We start from the raw sequence: 19,662 nt of genomic DNA, 5'->3' as shown, positions 1-19,662 counted from the left end.
GTCCTCGAATTACGAGTATAATGGAGCCTGCAAATTCCACTCATAACTCAAAAACTCATGGGAGTGAATCTCGTACCTCGAATGAGATCACTCCCTTGCTCGTTAAAACGAACGCAGCTCATAAAGTGCACATGAGGTATCTCAGGGTAGGGAAGGCCATGGGGGGCCTAGTGATGGAATAGGCCCCCAAGGCCTCCCCAACCCACTAAGATACCTCATGCTTCCCCCTCCCTTCCTGCTGTGCCAGACTCACTTACCTTGAAAAGATCCATCTCCTCTCTACCATGGTTTCTGCCTTTAAGGGAGAGGAGAGTCGATGGAAGCTCCTGGGTGCCCGTAATATCGCGCAAGTTCAGCTACCGATCCTCTTTTGCAGAGAATGGGAGCCTGAAGTCTTGCAGTGTTTGCTCCCGCCCCCAACTCCTTTCTGACACTGCTGAAACAATTTTCACCAGGATGGAGACCTTGGGGAAACTGGAAGCTCCGTCTGCATGCAAATGCATGCTTAGAAATGGAACGAAACGCTCCATTTCTCAAGTGCCCCACTGGCAGCCTCACAGAGCTTCCAGTCTCTATCAGGTCTCCGTCCATGTAAAAAGAGTTTGAGCACCTATGGGGCACTTGGAAACCAAGCATTTGCTTCATTTTCAAATGCTCCATAGGGGCTGAAAAACAGACTGGAAGCTTTGCATGGCTGCCAGTGCGCACTTAGAAACGGAGCAGAATGCTCTGTTTCCCAAGTGCCCCATTCCAGGCATACAGAACTTGCAGTCTCTGCCAGGTTTCCATTTGCATAAAAAGTCAATGCCTATACAGCGCTTCCAAACGGGGAAGGGTCTGCTCTGGCCACCGCTGCCTCACTCTACCAGCATCAGGGCTCTGCCCATCTTGCTCGCTTCCCCAAAGCATCCCTTCACTAACCTCCTTTCCAGCTCCGTTCTTTGCCACAGACCTTCCAACTTTGCAAGATTTTTTTTTCACGTGAAGTTGGAAGGTCGGATTGATCTTTTTTTTTAGTCCCACAAACTTCTTTTGTTGCCTTGAACACGAAGAATGGAGCTGGAAAGGAGGTTAGTGAAGGAATGTGGATACCCTGGGGTGGGGTGGGGGTTAGGATTTGGCATTGTGGATTGTGGAGTGTTTGTGCTGTGGTGGGGTTATTCAAAATGCAGAGAACCCCTGCATTTTGAATAACCCCATAGGTGCTCAAACACCTTTCATCCGAATGGAGACCTGACTCACATGGAGTTTCAAGCAGTCACACGGAGCGTTCCTTTCTTTTTCTGAAGTGCCCCACTGCAGGCACATGGACCTTCCAATCTCACTCAGGTCTGCATTTGAATAAAAAGTGTTTGAGCGGCAGCAGCTTGAGTTTCTCCGCTCTGTCCTGAAGGAAGAAACCGGAGGCGCAGAACAGGATTGCTCTCAAGAAGACACAGGTGTACTGCATGCACCGGCCTTATTGAAAGCAATCCTGCTCTGCGCCTCCATTTCCTTTCACTCAGAGCAGAGTGGTGAGGATTTGTGTCAGCCGGCTGGCCAGGCAAAGACTAAGTCGGGAGGGGGTGGCTGGCTGGCTGCGGAGAGGGATCATGGCTGCTCAGGTGGTTGCCACTGCTGCCGGCTTGCATGCGGGTGCAAGGGACCTGGCCCCGCGATGCCTCCCTTCTCAGTTGAAGGCTTCATTCCTGCCCTCAAACTAAGACTGGTGCACGTGAGCAAGGAGCTCACCCGGGCCACGGAAGGCATTGGTTCCTGTGCCTGGCCGACTCTGATTACATGCTTTGCCCCATAGGCATGCAAACGAATCAAACACTCCCCCCCCCAGACAATGTAAGCTTCCAGGGGCCATGATCTGTTTTGCAGAGAATTTCTGTTTGAACTTGCATGATATTACGGCTGTTGTGATTCAGGGTCAGCCTGTGGGTTCGGCAGTTGGGTCGGACGACTCAGAGGAGGAGGAGGGGGGTGTTGAAGAGCTTGCTGAGGGGGTTGGAGAGCTTGCTGACTAGAGCCCTCAGCCAGGCCCCTCCCACCTGGTCACGACGCAGACCCAGCTGTGTGAGCCTGACAGCGTGGATGAAGATGACCCACAGCTGGCCCTGTTCAAGGACGCCCGATGCAGGAGGCAGTCAATCAGGAGTAAACAGAGGAAGGCAATGGGGCACCTCGGAAGGAGGCAGAAAGAAGCCACGCCCTGAACTGTATAAAAGGGGAATGCGTGGGAGGGCTGGTTTGCTGAAGGCAACCGCTTGAATAGCTCCTGTTTCATGGTTCGTGTCTTGTTTTGCTCTGTTTTATGTTAATAAATTTGGCAGGCTTAGTTCCAGCCTCTTGCCTTCTTGTAAAAGGGGTTGTCCCTGCCTTTTCTGCAGGGCTGGTAGCAGGCTGGTACAGAACAGTTTGCCTTCAGCCTCCCACCCCTTACTATTATTATGGAGCAGCTACGTGCTGAGAATGCCCAGCTCGCCCAGCAACTCACTTTGTTGGCAGCTCAGGTGGCTCAATTGCAAGCTCAGGTCCATGCTGCACCCCCACCATCACCCCCACCCAGGAGAAAATGCCAAGTTGCGATGCCGGATAAATTTACTGGCAATCCAAACTGTTTCCTGCTTTCCTGGGACAATGCCAGCTCTTTATCAGCGTGAGAGCAGCTGATTTCCCCACTGACCGGGATAAGGTGGGGTTTGTGTTAAGCCTTCTTTCGGGTGATGCAGCTCGTTGGGGCACGCCTCTGCTGGCTCAACCTAGTCCATTGTTGGACAACTTTGTGGGGTTTGGTGATCATATGCGTCTGATGTATGAGGACCCTATAAAGACACAGACTGCTACTCGACGCCTGAAAGCTCTGAGGCAGGGTCAACGCCCCCTACAGGGCTATATCAGCGATTTTCGGCTGCTTAGCCAGGATTCCGCCTGGAATGAGGCTGCGCTTGTGGATGCCTTCCAGGATGGATTGTCGGAGGAGATGTTGGATGAGCTGGCCCGTGTGGATATTCCCTCAGACCTGAATGGGCTGATCCATCTCTGCCTGCGGATCGATGCTCGGTTGCAGCAGCAAAGGAGTCGCCGTGCCACCCCACAGACCCCTGCAGCCCCTGTTGTGCGTGAGCCCCCAGTTCAAAGGGAGGAGCCAATGGAGCTGGGTGCCGCCAGGTCTCGTCTATCGGTGACTGAAATGAACAGACGACGATCGGGGGGGTTGTGTTTTTACTGCGGGGACCCTGGGCATTTGGCTGCTTTTTGCCCAAAGAAGCGACAGCGGGCATCAGTGACCGAGTCTGCCCCGAGAAAGTCCCCTACTTTTCTGTCGGGAAACGCCCTGAGCCCGATCTAGACGGTGTGATAGATCGGGCGTTCCACAACAACACTGAGCGACGTCTTTCTAATGCTGCCTGTGGACCTCCACGGCATCTGATATTGGAGGCACGTCTTTCCTGGCAAGCCAGAGGGGATTCCACTCCATGCCTTAATTGACTCTGGGGCCACCACAAATTTTATGGACTCAGCATTTGTGGCCAAATGGGCTGTTCCCCAGTGCCCGGTGGATCCGCCCATGTTAGTGGAGACTATCGATGGTCGAGTGCTCCTGTCTGGGCCAATTACGGCCGCCACGCAACCATTATGTATGGCCATCAGTTCCCATGTGGAGGCCATCCAGTTCTATATCACTTCAGATCTGCATTTTCCCGTGGTCTTGGCTTCTCGTCAGGGTTCGGCCGGGTGATGAGTGGAAGACGGCGTTTGGTACTCGCTATGGACATTTTGAGTACACGGTGATGCCGTTTGGCCTGACCAACGCCCCCGCCGTGTTTCAGCATTTCATGAACAACATTTTCCGGGATTTGTTGGATCAGTTTGTCGTGATCTACTTGGACGACATCCTGATCTACTCCCCGTCGCGTGAGGTGCACCATCAGCATCTCCATCAGGTCCTGCAGCGACTCCGAGAACATCGGCTGTTTGCCAAGTTGGAGAAGTGCCAGTTCTACCGGGTGTCCATCGATTTCCTGGGTCACCGCATTTCTCCTGAGGGTATCGCCATGGAGCTGAGTAAGGTTGAGTCTTTGCAGAGTTGGCAACCCCCGCGTCGCGTGAAGGATGTTCAGTGACTTCTTGGGTTCGCCAACTATTACTGAACTTTCATCCCTGGGTTTGCTGCCTTGACAGCCCCCCTCACCCGGCTCCTGCAGAAGAAGACTCGGTTCCAGTGGAACGCTCCAGAACAACAGGCTTTCCAGATTTTGAAGGAAGCCTTCATGAAGGAGCCCATCTTGAAGCATCCTGACCCGCAACGGCCGTTTGTCGTGGAGGCGGACGCCTCCGACATTGCCATTGGGGCAGTGTCACTCCAGGCAACGACGCCCAGCAGTACCCTCTTCCCTTTCGTGTACCATTCACGAAAACTGAACCCTTCGGAGCGCAATTATACAATCTGGGAGAAGGAGCTGCTGGCCATCAAAGTGGCGTTCGAGGCCTGGAGGCATCATCTGGAGGGAGCGCGGCATCAAATCGAGGTCCGGACGGACCATAAGAATTTGGAAAGCCTGCAGACCGCTCGGAATTTGAACCAACGCCAGATCCGGTGGTCTCTTTTCTTTGTGAGGTTCGACTTCCGAGTTCGGTACATACCTAGTGGGCACAATCAAAGAGCGGATGCTCTGTCCAGGAAGCCCGAATATTCCCGAGTGGAAGACAAGCTTCTGCCCAGGACAGTGATCCCTGTCGAGTCTTTTGCTGCGGTGCGGGAGCCGGTTGATATACGGGCTCGGATCCGCGAGGCACAGCAGCAGGAGGTGTGGGTGGCTCAGCGGAAGGAGGAGGTGGGGCCAGATTCTCCTTGGACGGTCACGGATGGACTCTTGTATTATCGTGACCGGCTCTACGTTCTGGGAGGGCCACTCAGGGGACTCATCCTCAGCCAGCGTCACGATAACCCGGCGGCGGGGCATTTTGGCCTGTTCAAGACCCTGAACCTGGTCTCCCGTACCTTCTGGTGGCCCCGAGTCCGACACGACGTCCAGTCCTATGTCACCTCCTGCATCCCATGCAGACAGGCCAAGTCAGCGACAGGGGCCCCGCCTGGATTACTGCAGCCCTTGACGACACCCAAAAGACCCTGGGGGGCTGTGTCCATGGACTTCTTGACGGATTTACCCCCATCCTCTGGTTTTACGACAGTGTATGTGGTGGTGGACATGCTGACCAAGATGGCGCACTTCATCCCCTGTCGCGGCTTACCGTCAGCCCGCGCCACTAGTCGTATGTTCATTCAGCAGGTGTTTCGGCTGCACGGCCTCCCTGATAGAGTCGTCTCTGATAGGTGGGCCCAGTTTACAGCCCGCTTCTGGCAGGAGTTGATGCATGCGTTGGATATCAAGATTTGCCTCTCGTCCACGCATCATCCTCAAACTGACGGGGGAACCGAGAAGGTCATCGGTATCCTGGAACAATATCTGCGCTGCTACGTCAATCTGCAGCAAAACAATTGGGTGGACTATCTGGCCATAGCTGAGTTTGCATTTAACAATTCGCAGCACACCTCCACACAGATGACACCGTTCTTGGCCAATGTGGGACATCACCCCCGGTTTTTCCCCCTTTCTCCCGTGGACTCACCGGAGCCGGCAGCGAACGACTTCATGGCAGAGTTACAGGCGATCCATCGATTGGTGCGACGTCAGTTAGAGAAGGCCAAGGCCGATTACAAAAGGTTTGCTGATCGGTCAAGGCAGGATACGCCTCCACTATCGGTGGGAGATCAGGTCTGGTTGTCCACCAGGAACCTACCGTCAACACGGCCGGTGAGAAAGTTAGATCACCGATATTTAGGACCGTTCCCAGTCGAGGCTGTCATCAATCCGGTCGCCTATCGCTTAACTCTGCCACGTTCCCTGCACGTGCACCCAGTTTTTCATCGGTCTCTGTTGGTCCCCGAGCAACCGGCCTGTCCACTCCGCCGAGCGGAACCTCCATCAGGACCTTGTGATGGAGATAGCACCCCCGAGTACGAGGTCGCCAGCATCAGGGATTCCCGTTGGCTGAAAGGTCGTTTCCAGTACCTGATTGAATGGAAAGGTTACAGACCAGAGGACTTCACCTGGGAAGACGCGACCGCCGTTCATGCCCCTGCGTTGGTGACCGCTTTTCATGAACAATTTCCATCCCGACCGCATCCGGATTGGCAGACCCAGGGGAAGGGCCCTGCGGTGCGGGATAGTGTTGTGATTCAGGGTCAGCCTGTGGGTTCGGCAGTTGGGTCGGACGACTCAGAGGAGGAGGAGTGGGGTGTTGAAGAGCTTGCTGAGGGGGTTGGAGAGCTTGCTGATGAGAGCCCTCAGCCAGGCCCCTCCCACCTGGTCACGACGCAGACCCTGCTGTGTGAGCCTGACAGCGTGGATGAAGATGACCCACAGCTGGCCCTGTTCAAGGACGCCCGACGCAGGAGGCAGTCAACCAGGAGTAAACAGAGGAAGGCAATGGGGCACCTCGGAAGGAGGCAGAGAGAAGCCACGCCCTGAACTGTATAAAAGGGGAATGCGTGGGAGGGCTGGTTTGCTGAAGGCAACCGCTTGAATAGCTCCTGTTTCATGGTTCGTGTCTTGTTTTGCTCCGTTTTATGTTAATAAATTTGGCAGGCTTAGTTCCAGCCTCTTGCCTTCTTGTAAAAGGGGTTGTCCCTGCCTTTTCTGCAGGGCCGGTAGCAGGCTGGTACAGAACAACGGCACCCAGGAGCTTCCATTGTCAGCGCAAAAAGCATTTCCAAGCCAACTCTCCTCTCCCTCAAAGAGAAAGAAACTGCAGCAGAGAGGAGACAGATTTCGCAAGGTAAGTGAGTCCGGCGTGGCAGGAAGGGAGGGGGAAGCAGTTGTGGGGAGTGGGGAGAGGAATAGGGTGAAGATTGCAGAGCCTCTGCAGTTGCTCGTAAGGGCAAACGACTGCTGTGGTGCTGCAATAGTCGTAATTTTGGGATTTGCTCGTAAACACTAGGGGGTGCTGATCACATAACTTCAAATGAGCGTTAAGTGAATGCTCGTAACTCGGGAATTACCTGTATTTTTTCCTTCTCTTCAACTTTCAACAAGCTCAGCTACTGCTTTATTAGTGAATAATATTTCCCATCTCCTTATCAGAATGGCTCCAAATTCAAGGAGAAAGAATGCATCTTGTAACAAAGATAGGAAAGAGGAAAGAATGGAGTAGAGAGACCCCGGGCTCAAATCCCCACTGAGGCTTAGTTCACATAAAATAGCAATCAAGATGGAAAGATTGATTCTGGATGGCAACAATCCATTCGATTGTGAAGAGTGAAGCTAGAAGAAGGTTGTGCACCTGAGTTTTGTAACTTGTTTTTTTTCATTCAGTGTCTTGCAGGAACCAAGGCAGTGCCATAGTATGTGTGAACTAAGCCATCACATTAAGCCACAATATACTTTCTTGTTTAGGCAAATGTATATGCAGGAATTGTGTTTAAGGTGTAGCATGCTGCATGAACCCAGCCATTTGACTGTACAACCCTGGAACTAGCACGGTGTATAGTTAGAGTGTCAGACTAGGTTTAATAGAATCCAGATGGATCTTGTACCAATTATACTCTCGTATTCAAACTGAAAGGTTTGTTGTGGGTATTAAATAAATATGGGCAGAACATATGTTACATTGGAAGATAAATAGGTTAAAGTAAATGTAATGCATATATTCATAATCAGAAATTTCCAAACTTCATGTCATAGCCTTTTCTCTTCAGCTGAAATCTATCAGGTACACTATTGTCATTTACTTTTCACATGTAAAATCAAAATAATGAGAGAGTAAAATCCAGGATTTTTTTTAAAGATCACACTATCCTTGGGCTTACTCACAATTTGTTTTTCTGTATATTTGTTGGAGCTGAGCAAATTGACGGCCTCCATGTGCCCAAAGTCGATGTCATGGCCCAACAGGAAGATGAAAAGCAGCTTGCAGACATATTTCTTCTTGCTGTAACCATCCAAGGCTTTATCTCCTGAGAGATGAGAGTGACAGGTGGGAAGTGGGGCAAGGTCACTTGACCTGCTGGAAGGAGAGAGGTATCTGCAAGGCAGCTGAGAGGACAGCTACAACAGCACCCTGGTGTTCTTCTACAAGTACCCAGAAAACCATTTTGTCAGCAGAAGTCAAGGTCACAGGAAATATCTTCCTGTTTTCCTTTTTATATGACCCCTCAAATTTCCTGGTAGACTACTCTTTTCTACTACTCTTCTGGAGGCCCAGTTTGGGAGGCTGCTATAAGTCACACAATATTCTGCTCTGATTCTCCACCTTTAGGATGGGATGCTGAGACTAGGCAAGTCCTACTACTTCATCAAATATCCCAATGGCAGAAATGAAACCGCCAATAGGCTTGGAAATTCTTTTTACCACAGAAGTCACATTGGGGAACAGCAAAGACCTTGATTAACACTTCCCATCAATTCTCAACTACTCTGGCCAATGAAGCAAGGAAGAACAGAGAGTTCTCTTTTTCTCCATTCACTTACAATCTGATGAAAAAAAGTGCTTGCTTCTATCGACATCAGTGAATGCATTCATATGGGTACACACCAATAAGAAAATAATACTATTTGCAGGAATATTAGAAAACCCATTTCTGATGCAATGTGCAGACCAATGTTTGACAGCAACTGAATTCTTCACAATCCCAAACCCTAACAATGATTGAAAGATTTACAGTAGAAAAAAAATGAATGTATTTTAATTTGAAATTTGGGGCAAAAAGTCACTCTTGTGTTCCATTGTGATTGTCTAATAGTACTTTTCTTTCCACCATTTTGACAGTTGTCCTGTCAAGGTAATTTTTATAAAATGATGTACCACTGGTACATGTATCCAGAAAATTTATCCAGAATGTATAAAAGTACTTCAAACCTGTGTTGGAAATGTGGAATACATGAAAGGTCATTTTATTATGCCTGGTGGACTTGTAAAAAGCCAGAAAATTTTGAGTTCAAAGACACATAGAATTTTCAAGATTAATATTAGTTGAATCCATAACTTTTCTTCCTGGGACTAATGGATAGGCAATTAGAAAAGAGTTATGAAATATGATTTTTGCATATGAAAACTGTTGTGAGACTATTATATACAGAAAAATGGAAAGACTCTGAAATACCCACAATGGAGGAATGGCTGGTGAAGATGACAGAATTAGCAGAGATGACAAAAGTGACTTGTCTGATAAGAGAAAGAACAATAACCACATTTGTTAGTGACTAGAAACCCCTCATAGACTTTTTGCTGAAAAAAGAAAAAAATGAACTTGTAATTTATGAGTTTATTAGAAAGGGTAGATCATGGAAAGAAGGAGATTATGTTGCAACCTTAGAGAGAGAGGATAAAATATAAATGTACTTGTAACTGTGGTGGAATCTGGCGCTGAGTTAAGAGAGGGAGGAGTAAAGAAAACCTCAGCCTTGAATTGGTGCTATGCAGGTAGTAGTACAGGCGGGATCCTCCCTAATTTCTTTTCAGCATTTAAAAGTATGCCTTACTATGGCAAGATTTTGTCTATGGGTGAGCATACAATAAAGAAACTGCTTTGAACTTTTACATATGTCATTCTTGGCTTCCCACACCTGAAGTAACTGCTGTTAAGAAAATCAGAAGCTGCTTCTTTATAAACTTTTTCTCTTTTCTTTCTCTTTCTCTCAAAGAAAAAACTATAGTAAATGTGAAAAAGCAAACAAAAGAAAGGAAAAGAAGCAACCAAAAAAGGAGATAGAAAAAAGAAAAAGAACAGAACACAAACCTGAAAAAATATATAAAGAAGTGGTTTCTGATTTTCCACTCTGCAGTTATACATACAATTCTACTCAAACCTCTTTCTCTAAGATTACATCATAATCCCCTTCTTCCTATAACTTGTTCTTTCTAATCATCAAAACCATAAATTAGAATTAGAATTACAAATAGACCCACAAAAGAAAACACTTAAAAACAAATGGAAATAATAAAACATAAATTAAACCTTGTAGAGGCGGAAACAATGGCCCAACAAATTAAAAGGGCTAAACAGAACTTCTTTGAAAATGTTAACAAACCGGGGAGATGTTTAGCACATAAACTGAAAAAAGAAAAAGAGAAAAGACTGATAAATAAGTTGCAAGATTCAAAAGGTGAATTACAATTTCATAATAATACAATAAGAAAATCATCAAAGATTTTTATGAGACACTTTATGATACAGAGGAAACTTCCAAAGAAAAAATACAGCAGTACTTAAAAAAAGCAGATCTACCAAAATTTTCAGAGAATATTCAAAACATATTAAATGGGAAAATATCAATGATGGAGATAACAGAGGCCATAAAAAGGCAAAAAAATGACAAGACCCTGGGCCCAGATGGACTACCTGCAGAACTTTACAAATCCTTTACAACAGGGCTTTTCAACCAGTGGTACGGGTACCACCTGTGGTACATTCGCACCTGGCAGGTGGTACGCGACCATCCTAGAAAAGTGGTAGCAGGGGAGGGGAATTAGCTGAAGCGGTGGTAGCACCGCACAAGCCTGAACAAGAGATGGCTGGCACTGCAGGGCTGTCAGGGCTCAGTGGAAGTGCCAGGATCAGCGCCAAGATCCAGCTGGAGCTCAGTGCTGATCCTGAAGCGCCGATCAGCTGGAATGTTGCAGCATCTCCAGGGTCTTGTGATTTACATTCAGATGCTTGGCAACTGATTCATATTTATGACGGTCACAGTGTCCCAGGGTCATGTGAAGTGACCAAAACCTGCTGCAACCACCCAGCAGATGGGGGGGGAATAAAAACCAAACACCCCCCCCCACCCCACCCCCACTGCCAATCCTCAACAGAAATGCTCACAACAATGAAAACCTCGGACAGGAGGAAGAGCGCCACCAGGTGGGCAGGCAGGTGTCTTGCTCGGCTGTGGCTTGGGAGGCACGTTTTTCAGTGCCATTGTAACTTCGAACAGTCACTAAGCAAACTGTTGTAAGTCGAGGACTCCCTGTACTTCATCACTTTTTTCTTTTTGGTCATCAAGTTTTTGACACCTTGCTAGGCGACTGGCGGTACTCGGATATTGCCATATCCTAAAAGTGGTACAATGGCTGAAAAAGTTGAAAAGCCCTGCTTTACAAAACTTTGCAAATATATTAAGCCCAATAATGAAAGAACTGTGTAATGAAATACTTTTGGAGGCTAAAATACCAAATACATGGACAGAACCTAATATTACTTTAATACCTAAAGAAGATTCTGACTTGTCACAAATAAAAAATTATAGACAGATATCTTTATTAAACGTAGATTATAAATTTTTTGCCTCAATAATAGCAGAAAGATTAAAGAAATTTCTGACTGAATTTATACATACAGACCAAAATGGCTTTTTACCTAAAAGACAAATAAAAAAATAACAAGAATGATTCTAGATGTTTTGGAGTACTATGAAACCCACCCAGGGAAACACATGGCATTAATATTTCTAGATGCGCAGAAGGCATTTGATAACGTAAATTGGCAATTCATGTTCCAGCAACTAGAAGAAATCAACTTTGGAGGAAATTTTATAAACATAATCAAAACAATTTATAATGAACAAACAGCTAAAGTAATTGTAAATGGAGATTTTACAGAAAATTTTAATATTAAAAAAGGCACAAGACAGGGATGTCCACTATCCCCATTACTATTTATATTAACACTGGAAGTATTGTATAGAAACATCAAACAAGATATAGAAATTAAAGGACTGGAGATAAAAGATGAAAAATATAAACTATAAGCATTTGCAGATGATTTTGTTTTTAGAAGAACCGCTTGAAACAAGCGTCAATCTTATGGAGAAAATAGAACAATTTGGAGAAATGGCAGGGTTGAAAATAAATAGAGAAAAGACTAAAGTGTTAACTAAAAATCTTACAGAAAAACAAAAAAATCAACTAGCAAAAAAACCCAAACCTCCAAATAGTTAAAAAAGTTAAATATTTGGGAATCCATTTAACAGCACGATGTGCAACAATAAAAGAAGATAATTACTTAAGATGGTTAAAACAAATAAAATTGGATTTGGAAAAGTGGAAAAACTTACAACTTTTAATGCTGGGGACAATAGCAACAGTGAAAATGAGTATCTTACCAAAAATACTCTTTCTATTTCAAACAATACCTATAATATTGGGAAAAACCTTTTTTGATGAACTAAACACAATAATACTGAAATTTATTTGGCAAGGAAAAAAAGCCAGAATTAAACTGAAAATGTTACAAGAAGCAAAAGAAAATGGAGGACTTGGACTGCTGGACTGGACGTTACATTACCAAGCAACTATATTAACATGGATAAAAGAGTGGATAATGCTTAGAGACAAAAGATTATTATACCTAGAGGGGCATGACCTACAATTGGGATGGCATGCCTTTCTGTGGTATGGAAAGAATAAATTACATAGATACTTTCAATAGCACTTTATAAGAAATGCACTTTTCTTAGAATGGGAAAAAATAAAAATTTATATTAAAATACCTGGATGGCTTTCAACAATGAAAGTGTTTGCTTACTCAAACTTGATTAACTACGAGAAAGTTGCGACCTATAAAGATATTTTGGACAATGAAGGGAAATTGAAGTGTAGACAAGATTTAGAAGAGCAAGGTACTGATTTATCATGGTGGCCATATTTGCAAATTCAAACGAGATACGAAAGAGATGTTAAAACAACGGGATTTTACAAAGAACAGACAGAATTTGACCAGATATTGCTGAAAACAAATGAAAAACTGATTAAAAAACTTTACAAATATTTGCTAAGCTTAAAGATGGAAGAGGAAACAATGATAATATGGGCAAAGAACTTTGGATATAATACAGAATAAGAAAAGTGGCAAAGCTTATGGGAAAGAAACTCTAAAATAACAAAAGTGGCAACATATAAAGAAAACTTATACAAAATGTTTTATAGATGGCATTTAACACTGGTGAGATTAGCAAAAAAGTTTAAAAATATGTCTAATAAGTGTTGGAAATGTAAACAAAAACCAGGTACTTACTATCATACCTGGTGGACATGCCCAAAAACTAAAAGATTTTGGTCAAGAATATACATATGGTTAGAGAAAATGATTAAAAAACATATAGTCTTTAAGCCAGAATTGTTTTATTAGGCATAATAGTAGGAAACTATGAGAAATAATGTATATACTTAATTTTACATGTATTAACTGCAGCAAGAATAGTATTTGCTCAATATTGGAAAAATGAAAACCTACCAATGGACGAAGAATTAATTAAGAAAATCTTAGATTGTGCAGAAATGGACAGATTGACATTGAAGATAAAAGAGAAAGAGGATTCAGTATACTTTAGAACATGGGACAATTTTTATCAATGGCTAGAAAAACAAGCTAGAGAGAAAGGAAAGTGATATGTACTATGTAACATTAAATATGTATTAGTAAGAAGAAGACTATCAGGTGCAGTAAAGATGTAAGAAACATATTAACATATTATGAAAATATAGAAACTAATCATTGTTTTTTACACACATGAATCCAGACATGCTGTTTGCTAAATATTAAAGAATGTTATTTTATAAAAATTATATATATATAAAACACCCGCGAAAACCTCAGAAAACAAATATCTTACCTCTACGGGGAGGAAATCCACCAGCTAACTAGGACCTACGAAAAACTCGAAGTACAAAGAGCTTCCATTCTGTGTGACCTCACATTCCTACGCAACTGCCGAGATCAAAATTTAATCCCCACATCCTTCCAATTGAAATTCCACTCCAACTCTGCAGCCATCAAACGTATCAAGATAAGAACTGAACTGGCCCTAATCAGAAATGAACTCCACACAAAAAGATTCCTCCTGGACCGAGTCAACAGAGACCTCCTCACACTTCACCTCAAACTCAGCAACAAGATCCACCCCACACTTTGGGACAAATTCAAACAAATCGCTGTCTGGAGAGCTGAAACAGAGACTGCCTACAAAACAGACACACACACCAATAAACTCCGAAGACTAAAGGAACGCCAGAAACAAACCCCTCCTCTCTCACAGCAACACATGAAACAAACTGTGCACAACATCTCAGATAGGATTCTCACCAAAGCCGAAACCAACGTCCTGTCTAAAGGATTTAATTTTGCAGTCGCTCCCAAACACATTCCCACGGAAACCATTATATGCGGAGTCGAATCCAGCCTGACCAAAATTAACCCTGACAACGCCAACAAAATCAGACTCGAAGTTACCAACATCCTCTGCACCAGCAAACCACCCAAAAGCAACTTACCCAAAGAGGAACAGACAGCACTACTTAACCTAAAAAAAGACACCAGCATAATCATTCTGCCAGCAGACAAAGGCAACGCCACGGTGGTAATGAACTCATCTGACTACCATACCAAATTATCCAACCTACTCCGAGACTCCACATACAAACTCCTCAAGACAGATCCCACCACCTACCTGGAAAAAACCACAAAATCCAAAATAAAAGCCACCCCCATCAGTGAAGAGATCCAGCAAACAATCATTCCCAGAGAAAAATCATCCAGATGTCCTAAGCTCTATGGTCTGCCCAAGATACACAAAGAAGGAACCCCACTCAGACCCATAGTCAGCTCCATAGGCTCACCTCTACAAAATCTAGCCAAATTTCTTGCCAAACAACTACAGCCTTACGCAAATTCCATCACCTCACACGTACAAAACTCATTCCAATTCATAGAGATCATAAGTAAACTAAACTTACAGCCCTGTGACCTACTTGTGAGCTTCGATGTCGTATCCCTCTTCACCCAAGTGCCAATCAAAGAAGCCTTGACAGCTATCCTAAATAAATATAACCCCCCAAAACACATCCTAGATCTGACCAACCACTGCCTATCAAACACATACTTCATCTACAATGGACAAAGATATAAACAAATGGAAGGAGCACCCATGGGATCACCCCTTTCACCTGTCATCGCAAACCTCTACATGGAACACTTTGAAACCCTCGCTCTAGAAAAATCCAACCACAAACCCAAACTCTGGCTCAGATACGTAGATGACACCTTCGTAATCTGGCCACACGGCAAAGAAAAACTGGATGACTTCCTCACACACCTCAATAGCCTACACCCCAAAATACAATTCACCATGGAAACAGAAGCTAACAATCAACTTCCCTTCCTTGATGTCTTAGTCTACAAGAAATCCAACGGCTCCCTAGGACACACTATCTACCATAAAAAAACACACACACCCGCTATCTGAACGCACTCTCACACCACCACCCAGCACAGATCAACTCCGTAGCCAAGACACTCATCTCCAGAACAAAACACCTAGCTGACGAACAACACCTAAAAACCGAACTACACACTCTCACTAATGTACTAACAGCCAATGGATTCCAAAGAAACATGATTACCAATTTAATCCGAAGAGAGACACCCACAAAAACCCAAAACAGAGAACAAGAAAATGGCAAAGCCCTCCTCCCATACTTAAAAGGGACCACAGACAGAATCAGCAAGATCCTCCAAAAACACAACATCAAAACAGCATTCTACACAGACAGAAAAAAAAAATATCCACCATCCTAAGAAACCCCAAAGACATAATTGGGTTAGAAAACCAAGGAGTATACGAAATCCCATGCACCACCTGCCCCACCACATACATAGGACAGACCAACAGAAGAATAAGTGCACGCATTGAAGAGCACAGGAACTCACTCAGAAAGGGAGAACAAACTTCATCCCTGTTCCAACACTTTGAAGCCACGGGACATGAAATTGATTTTAAAAAAACCCAAAACTATCGCCAAAATTGAACATTTTAACAACAGAATAATCAGAGAAGCCATTGAGATAGAAAAACGCCCCCACAGCATGAACAAACGAGATGATACCTCTCGCCTACCAGCCATTTGGAAACCCGCCTTGATTGACAGATGAGTCCCAACCACCAAGAATGATACCAGACCCAAACTCATGATAACATCACATGACATCACCACCACACAACCATTCAAAAAGCAAATCCGAACCCACAATGATAACGACGCACAACCACAAAACAGAAACCTAACTACAGCTGCAACATCAGCCACTTTAAACCCCTCCAAACCACACAATAAGCAAACTGACACCCACGATAAAAACATGGCACCACCACAAACACGAAGCCGAACAAAAGCAGCACAACTCACCAGCTCAGGTCTAAGGGTGGCAGCTGAGACCAGCCCATCCACTCAAAACACACCCCCACCCAATCAGAACACACACCCCATTCAAAACACACTCCCACCCAATCAGAACACACCTAATCCCCCACCCAATCAGAGCACACCTCCACCCACAGAACACACCCCCTCTGGCAGTTTAAAAAAGAGGAACAAACAGCCACCACCAAAGATCCATATATATATATATATATATATATATATATATATATATATATATATATATATATATATATATATATATATATATATATATATATATATATATATATATATATATATATATATACATACACACACACATACATACATACACAGGTGAAACTCGAAAAATTAGAATATCGTGCAAAAGTTCATTTATTTCAGTAATGCAACTTAAAAGGGGAAACTAATATATGAGATAGACTCATTACATGCAAAGCAAGATAGTTCAATCTGTGATTTGTCATAATTGTGATGATTATGGCGTACAGCTCATGAAAACCCCAAATCCACAATCTCAGAAAATTAGAATATTACATGCAATCAATAAAACAAGGAGTGTATATAGAACAATATCGGACCTCTGAAAAGTATAAGCATGCATATGTACTCAGTACTTGGTTTGGGCCCCTTTTGCAGCAATTACTGCCTCAATGCGGCCTGGCATGGAAGCTATCAGCCTGTGGCACTGCTAAGGTGTTATGGAAGACCAGGATGCTTCAATAGCAGCCTTCAGCTCTTCTGCATTGTTCGGTCTCATGTCTCTCATCTTTCTCTTGGCAATGCCCCATAGATTCTCTATGTGGTTCAGGTCAGGCAAGTTTTGCTGGCCAATCAAGCACAGTAATCCCACGGTCACTGAACCAGGTTTTGGTGCTTTTGACAGTGTGGGCAGGTGCCAAGTCCTGCTGGAAAATGAAGTCAGCATCCCCATAAAGCTTGTCTGCGGAAGGAAGCATGAAGTGCTCCAAAATCTCCTGGTAGATGGCTGCGTTGACCCTGGACTAAATGAAGTACAGTGGACCAACACCAGCAGATGACATGGCTCCCCAAATCAACACAGACTGTGGAAACTTCACACTGGACTTCAAGCATCTTGCAGTGTGTGCCTCTCCATTCTTCCTCCAGACTCTGGGTCCTTGGTTTCCAAATGAGATGGAAAAGTTGCTCTCATCAGAAAAGAGGACTTTGGACCACTGAGCAACAGACCAGGTCTGTTTTTCTTTAGCCCAGGTAAGACGCTTCTGACCTTGTTTGTTGTTCAGGAGCGGCTTGACAAGAGGAATATGACATTTGAAGCCCATGTCCAGGATCCGTCTGTGTGTGGTGGCTCTTGATGCACTGACTCCAGCCTCAGTCCACTCCTTGTGAAAGTCCCCAACACTTTTGAATGACCTTTTCCTGACAATCCTCTCCAGGCTGTGGTCATCCCTGCTGCTTGTGCACCTTTTTCTTCCACACTTTTCCCTTTCACATAACTTTCTATTAATGTGCTTTGATACAGCACTTTGGGAACATCCAACGTCTTTTGCAATTACCTTTTGAGGCTTTCCCTCCTTATGGAGGGTGTCAATGATGGTTTTCTGCACAACTGTCAGGTCAGCAGTCTTCCCCATGATTGTGATTCCTACTGAACCAGACTGAGAGACCATTTAAAGGCTCAGGAACCCTTTGCAGGTGTTATGGCTTAATTAGCTGATTAGAGTGGGACACTTTGAGCCTAGAATATTGCACCTTTTCACAATATTCTAATTTTCTGAGATTGTGGATTTGGGGTTTTCATGAGCTGTAAGCCATAATCATCACAATTATGACAAATCACGGCTTGAACTATCTTGCTTTGCATGTAATGAGTCTATCTCATATATTAGTTTCCCCTTTTAAGTTGCATTACTGAAATAAATGAACTTTTGCACAATATTCTAATTTTTCGAGTTTCACCTGTATATATACACACACACACATACACACACAACCATAAATCACAAAATCATTTTATTTTTTATACAAAAAGTCAATAAGGGGTTTCCAGTCACTGATGAATGTCAATATAGTAATGACATTTCTCTAATCAAAAAGTCAAGTCTGGTCATCTCAGCAAGTTCTATGAATTTCACCAACCATTCTTCCACGGTGGGAAATGCTGAATTTATTCATATAATAATCTTGCAGCAGTAATTATATATTGAAATAGAATTCCTGCATCCATCAGTCCCACAAGTAAAAGTTCCCATTGAGCCATCTGCATATTATAACCAAAATTCTTAGTCCACTTTATTATACATTCTTTAACCTGCTCTTCTTCAATTTCAAATTTCAACAAAAATTTATATATTTTAGCAATTACATGCTCATCTGTACACAATTGCACTTCAAATTCTGTCTTACTTTGCTCCGTAAGTCTTTTCCCTTGTACAGTTATCAGAACAATTTAAAATTGATAAAATTTTAAATCTTTCCAATAACTAAATGGGAAAAGCACTGGCAACTACATCCTTCTGCCATTAGTTATCTTGATTTGACTTTATATTAGGGTTTATAACAATTCACTGTGGCCAACTTGCTGCGGGACAAGAGTTATACTAATATCGAAGAAATGGTGGAATAGTATCATTAAAGGGTACAAAAGGAGGCACAAAATGAAATGTGAATGACAATTAAGATAATTTTTTTAATAATTAAATGGAATTGTTAAATTGTCCCACAGCAAGTTGGTTGTGGCATGTTGTCCCATTCCGTTATATTCCTGTCATGGCCCCATCGGATCCTGGTTCAGAGGAGGAATTGGAACTGGGACCATCCGATGGGGATGGCAAATCTTCCCTTGGCATGTTTAGAGAGGCCAGGGGCTGAAGATGATGCTGTCCCAGGCCCCTCAGGCATTGGGGGAGGTGGTTGACCGGATGGAGAGCTACTTGCCCTCACAGAAACAGGGGAGGATCGGCTGCAGACAGACAGTGGTGCCAAGAGGCAGCAGATCCCCTCTGATGAGGAACAGCTGCCTCCCCACTCAGTCCAAGGGCACAGAGTAGAGCAGAGGCAAGCTCAAATGAGGGCTGTGAGGCTGCTTAGGAGGAGGTCGTCCCACCCCTCCTCATAAGGAACACCTGGCATGGGTTGACTTAAGCAGAAGCCAGGGGAGTTTGTCAGGGACGATTGTTTGCTTTGGCTTACACTCCCCTGGCTTTGGAAAAACTCATCCTTGACTCTTGTTTCTGCCTGTGCCTTGCCTTTGCCTTGTGGACTTTCCTGACCCTGTGGAACCACCTTGCCTTTTGGATCTTGACTCTGGACCTTTTGCCCCATGAGCTTGCACCTTCTCTTTGGACTTCTTTGCCTTTACAAATTGGTTTTGTTTGTTGACTAGCTTTTGTTTGTGGGACTTTGGGTGGCTGCCTTCAGGGCAGTGTGGGGTGGAGCCTTACTGGC

The 19,662-nt window shown here is 44.3% G+C and overlaps 1 protein-coding gene across 1 annotated transcript in view; it reads right to left on the bottom strand.

Moving 5' to 3' along the window:
* The window catches only part of LOC308676529 (AP-2 complex subunit alpha-1-like), a 173,334-nt gene that overhangs the window by 80,820 nt on the left and 72,852 nt on the right, over positions 1-19,662 (bottom strand). The window contains exon 3 of the mRNA XM_081342370.1: positions 7,863-8,005. Within this exon, the coding sequence (XP_081198496.1) occupies positions 7,863-8,005 (143 nt within the window). The remainder of the gene's footprint in view (positions 1-7,862; positions 8,006-19,662) is intronic.

Source organism: Vipera berus (genome assembly GCF_964194415.1).
Source record: "Vipera berus genome assembly, chromosome: W".
Classification (NCBI taxonomy): Eukaryota; Metazoa; Chordata; class Lepidosauria; order Squamata; family Viperidae; genus Vipera; species Vipera berus.
This window is presented reverse-complemented; position numbering and strand designations above follow the sequence as displayed.